Raw genomic sequence first — 5,770 nt, 5'->3', positions numbered from 1 at the left:
TTCAAATAGCCATGGCGTTATGAGCCTCCATATTATTTTCCGACCCTCTTAACTTGTATGACATGAAACATGGCTAAATACAGTAGCAGTCTCTCTAAGCTTCAGTTCTGCTCCCATGTTGATATATATCATTAACGTACTCATTAACCGCGAAAGGGAAAGTTAATAATATTTTTAAGTCTAAATCTCAGAGTTCGGATACAACCTTTTTCGACCCGAAGTTACTCTAAAGCAGCCGCAGAACCTTTGATGTATTTCCTGTGAAGACCATGATTCAGCATCATTCTTGCAAGGCCTGCTGTCTGTCAAAAGTATGACTATTTTGTGCGTGAAATGGCTCGTTGTTTCTGATAAGCGCTTTAGTGGCGACACGCACCCGCATTACTACTTAAAGCGCCTTATACATTAAGTCAACTGTAAACAGCCAAAACTGCTCTGGGCCTCCTGAGCCATAGCGAATTAGATGAATGGCCAAAGTCAGACTTGATCCAAAACTAGCCCTAGACTATGATAAATTGATTTGCATGCCTCATTAGCTTATGTCATGACAGGATTGAGACGAGAAAACCCCAAACAGGCAAATCTTTAGTTCATGTTGCTGCTTTCATGAGTCAATTACGGATTCAATGGACAGCTACGTATTGGATGCCATACATCAGTGGTCTTCATAAGCCGAAAGCTGCCCAGTCACACCACCTTAAATTCGCACCCTTGACGTCTTGACGATACTGCCTTAGCGGCGGCAACTATGAGGAACTAGGCGAATCAAGCAAGATCAGTCACCAAAGTCATGAATATCCTGCTTTTCTTAGCCCTTTTCATTACTCATAGTGTCACAGGCCTCTCAATAACGGACTTGCTTGACAACATACCACTTTGTGCTGTAAGTGTCAAGCTTATGGTGGAAAAAAAAACTCTCATATTGACTCTACAGTATCCATGCCTATCCGAGGCTCTTGCATCGCATGCTTGTCACGACGAGTTAGAGAAGTGCATTTGTTCGAACTTCGATCTTCAAGCTCAGTTATCAGTTTGTGCTCAGAGGTTGTGTTCATTCGAAGACCAACTGGGTAAGTCAACCGGTCCACCAGATACGAATAAGAAGGCGATGATCCTAACTCGACGATAGTCGCCGTTGCCGTTGAGGCCGATCTTTGTGCTGCATACCCGAAGCCATCAAGAACATCGGAAGTGCAAAACACGGTTGCCATTGGCTCTGCCCTGCTGTTCCCCGTGGTCGCATTAAGGATATACTCGAGGAAGAGGCAAGGAGGAAGGCTCTGGCGAGATGACTACGCTGCACTCACGAGCATGGTATTTATTTCACTGATTACGGAAAACCATAGACTGAAGCTGATTGAACACATAGGTTCTCTTGGTGGTATTAGCAGGCATTGACCTTTATATCGCCCAGCTAGGTTTTGGAATGCACTATTGGACAATTCCAATCGGAAACGGACATTTAATCCTCAAGGTACACTTCTCTCCCCGTTTCACAATCATGATTCAGCTAATCCCCTACAGTATTTCTATATCGGATCGATCGTCTACATCGTTCTCCAGACCATCAGCAAAGTTTCTTTCTTACTTCTCCTCGGTCAAGTCTTCCCCGGGCGACGGCTGCAAAAATGTGTACAGCTGCTATACGTCGTTCTCGCCTCTCACGGTTGCATCTATTCAATGCTGTTTGCACTTCAATGCCTTCCGGTGAAGTCAATCTGGGACCGCCACATCAGAAGCTCGAAATGCTTGGATATCGTCGCCATAGCTTATAGCAATGGAGCGTTGAGTATACTGGAGGATATAGCTATACTAATCCTGCCCTTTCCAGAAGTTTGGCGCCTGAACATGGGTCGTCGACATCGTGTAGCATTACTTTTGCTATTCAGTGTTGGCTTGTTGTATGAGGCTCCGCCATCTCAAGTTGTTAACATTACTAACTGCTTATTAGTGCATGCATTACTTCAATGGTTCGCATGAACTTCGTGGTTCAGTATACCGTCACGCTAGATTCTACATGGGACAATGTGGATATAGTTATCTGGTCGTTCATCGAGCAGATAACTGTGGTTTTCTGTGCTAGCTTACCAGCGCTCCGGCAGCTTCTGGGTCCCTTCTCATCAAACAAAGTCAAAAGTTCGAGCCTGCCTGCAGGTGGCATAACCGTCACTCAGGAGGTGGTGGTTAACCATGAGCCAAAGGCTGGCCATCAAGACACGAAGACAAGTCAGGACATATGGTGGCATTAGATTACAACTGGTCCTAGAGCTATGTGAGGTCCCCTGCAGCGATATACGATATTGTAACCAAAATTTATCATCGTAAATATATAATATATATTACCCTACACGTGCGAAAGTTTTTGAATTTCATTCATCATTAAACCTATAATTAAAAGAAATCAAAATTTTTTAAAATTTTAAAATTTTAAAAAACCAATCTCCACTTGAAAAACGGGCCTTCCCCCATGCAAATTCCGTGGATTTTAACGTTAAAAATAACAATTAAATCGATGTTGATTTTTGTATTAATTTCTATACCCAACGTGGAAATCGTTTATTTTTGCGATTCTTATTTAATTAATTATAACGGAGTGTCGATCGCCGAATTGGCGACATCACCTCCACTTGAGGCGAAAATCGACAAGTTGTCCTCAGAGACCTGAACCAGAGTGATCTTTGGTTTGGACCCACAGGTACAAAGCAAAGCCACCATCGAGCCACGGTTCAATTAGTCGAGCTCGCGTTCATGAGCCCTGAGACTAACCGTACTTGTTAATCAAGCAATATCCTCACCTCCGGATCTCTCGCCAAAAGCCTACCGAGGCAGGCCGGTTCGCGCTTGAGCAACGGATCGAATTGTTGGAGACGTGGTATCGCAAACTGTTTGAACGAAATATCTCGGCTTCAATTTGTTGGAACGCCGATGAATCCGGCTCTCGTGTCGGTTCTTGTGATGACCGCGTTCGAGCCGTGATGGTGGTCCTGAAGCGTGCTTCGGGATTGCCAACGTTTCAGACATAAGCCATCCTGGTTGCGAATTCCTGCTCGCGCTCTCCCACTACTCTGCGGAGAACCCGGCTCAACGGCCGCTCGGTTTTTAGCGAGAAGCGGACCTCCGGGGAGGGGCGAAAAATTCTATCCGCATCGGACAGAACAATGCAGGAAATTCCGAGGCAAGCTGACATAAACCCTTGATGCAAACGAGTACCTCCCAAGCTTGTAAATGATTTTATAAGGCGGGGTGGTTGAGAACCTGGAGCTGAAAACGCCACCTCGAGATGTTTCGCAACATATCGGAACAAGAATTAATATGGGTGACCAGAAACAAGCAGCTTTTTGATAAGCGTACATGTGGGAGCAAATTCCTACCATTTTACCGACCTTATGCGCACAAGTCTCATGCGCTTCGAAAACATGCCTAAAACCTTTGCCTCTTTTTCGGCTCAAGCGGATCGTCTTCCACAACAATGAAGGTGGTTGCAAAATAGCCAAATCCAGCTGCAACTAACGAAGTTCTATATCCAATGAGTCACCTGCTAGGACATATTGAAGAGAACCAACATGGTCGGAGCCCGAAATTCGTCACCCTAAATATTTTTGGTCGGCGATTGTTTTAGATTTTAGGCAGAGACCGACATAAACATTCCACATACCCAATTAGGCTCTCTTCATTCCAATACAAGATGATGCCCCTATCACAAAGCGGGCCTGTCTATCGAGGCACTGCACGTATTAAGCTTGCCTCCCTGTGTTGCAATTGGAATGACTCAGAACAGGATGAAAAGAAAGAAAAGATACGAAAGCTATCCAAGATCTTAGAAGTGCTCCCGGATTATGCAAGGTCACAATACCACGTTTCCGCAGTTATTGATGATGATTTGCTAGAGACTGCTATCGAGATTTCGAGGACAAGCCATGCGGCATTGTTAAGCTCTCATGACCGACTGGTGGAACTAGATATACCACTGTCAAAAACGATAGAGTGTGTTGCCGGAAGATCGATATTAGAGGCAGCCAAGGAAACAAACAAGGAGTGGTGGGTAGTAAAGCTGTATTCACGGAAAGGTGAGTACAATAGTATACTTGGAGCCCAGGCCAGAGCTAACTTGCTTGATCAGGAATGAATGATAGCAGTGTGCAAAGATTGAGAGCTGAGAATAACAACAGCCCTAGAAACTCGTTGGGCTGGATATTTCGACAGATACTTATTTCTAAGTCGCAGAAAGACCAGACGTTGGAAGAGCATTGGAAATCTGTGCTTTCGAAGCACGAAAGACGATGCCTCACCTATGTTACCTCTGGAAAACTGAGGAATGAATTCCAGGCACTCCTAGTAATTCCTGGCTTGTGGCATCAGTCACCGTTTGGTAACATGCACAAGATAATGGCCATGAAGTGCGTTGAGGTGGGTGCTGCCAATCAAGCAGTAATTAATAGTCCGACTAACCTCGACCGCGCAGGAATCTTCGCACTACCTTGATCAGATACTAAGAATTTTCACAGGTTTCGTCCGAGGACAGCTGCAGCTGCTCAGAAATATCGACAGATATACCGTCGCAGCATTAGAAGGCAAATGCCCTGGCTTGTCCAAGCATGACCGGCGCCAGCTTGAGTCACCTTTGGAGACTGGGAGGCTGCTGCCTGGAGCCAGCTCTGAACAACGCCAACTCTTTTTTGATGCAGTATGCAATTTCAAGAGACGGATTCCTTCATTAAGCACATTCTTCAATGATATGAGCTACTTGGGAGGGTGTGCGAGATATATAAAGCACCTTGTGAAGGTTGAACGCGATTCGACTGTGCGACAGTCCCTCCGTTATATTTTCCAAGGTGACGAAAACTCAGCCTGCGTCATACAGAGCACGGATAAGAATTTCCACAAACTGCCGGTGTCGACAGTGGAGGAACAGTTTGATATCGCACAGAGACAACTCTGGCTCTGTGCGATGAGGAAAAGCCTGGCGTCGCCGGTTGTGCCAAAGAGCCAGCAGGCACTCCTTGCCAAGAGTAAACGGCCTAGCGAAGACCGTATAACATTGACACAGCTTGCGTTGGTTGCTCAGAGCCTTGGCTTCCATTCTTCCCAGATTTACCAGCTTGCGAGTTACGAACTTCCTACGGAAATTGCTACAGAAACACTGGTCAGAATACAGAATCAACTCAACTATACGTATGGAGAAGCCTCCCTTCAGCTTGGCTTGAAAGCAATTGTGGACCAGCTTCAGGATGCAGCTGAAACCCAGACTACGTTGCATCCTTTTGTCACGAGTGGTCTGAAGGAAACGTCCCATAGGTCCGGATTTCCAAGTATAGAAGAACATGAAAGAGATAAAAATCTTTTGTTCTTTGATAACATGCACAGCGCTTACCCACAGGAAGGAGGGATCACAAGCTTTTTTGTTCGCATGTGCGTCTATAGGGTCATTTTTGGAGACCTTCAAGTGCAACACGATCCATTGCATCTGAAGTCGCGTCCCGTGTCCCTAGCTAGACACAGCTCTGAAAACAGCAGACCCGCAAAGAAGTCTCGAACAGATGGACAGTTCAAGATATGTCTTGTAGCTGACGATGCTGATCGAACCATCTTAAAGGAAATAGAAGGGAATGGCGATGAGAGACATGTCCAACATGTCTCAGCAGCCATACGGATTCTGATGAGCGACCAGCATCCGTACGACGCATCTAGCGGGTCAGGTTTGTCGATTGATGACTGTTTCCAGTCCGCCATAAACAACAGTGGCAAGATACTGATGCGTAGGGTTGGTTGA

At 45.6% G+C, this 5,770-nt stretch overlaps 2 protein-coding genes across 2 annotated transcripts; both read left to right on the top strand.

The window, feature by feature from the left end:
• Positions 1-759: 759 nt before the first annotated feature.
• On the top strand, positions 760-2,188 carry PgNI_12361 (uncharacterized protein; the record flags this gene model as incomplete). The annotated part of the gene is given in 7 exon segments (XM_031132311.1): positions 760-883; positions 935-1,070; positions 1,130-1,314; positions 1,370-1,474; positions 1,525-1,901; positions 1,952-2,066; positions 2,084-2,188. The coding sequence occupies 7 exon segments, from the start codon at positions 791-793 to the stop codon at positions 2,186-2,188; spliced, it is 1,116 nt and encodes a 371-aa protein (XP_030976275.1). The 5' UTR covers positions 760-790.
• A 1,497-nt stretch (positions 2,189-3,685) lies between these two features.
• Positions 3,686-5,770, top strand: PgNI_12360 (uncharacterized protein; the record flags this gene model as incomplete). Its single annotated transcript, XM_031132310.1, has 4 exons — positions 3,686-4,067; positions 4,121-4,407; positions 4,463-5,273; positions 5,601-5,770. The coding sequence occupies 4 exons, from the start codon at positions 3,686-3,688 to the stop codon at positions 5,768-5,770; spliced, it is 1,650 nt and encodes a 549-aa protein (XP_030976224.1).

The sequence above is a fragment of the Pyricularia grisea genome (assembly GCF_004355905.1).
Source record: "Pyricularia grisea strain NI907 chromosome Unknown Pyricularia_grisea_NI907_Scaffold_11, whole genome shotgun sequence".
Lineage (NCBI taxonomy): Eukaryota > Fungi > Ascomycota > Sordariomycetes > Magnaporthales > Pyriculariaceae > Pyricularia > Pyricularia grisea.
Note: the sequence above shows the minus strand (reverse complement) of the source record. Positions and strands in the feature narration are given on the sequence as shown.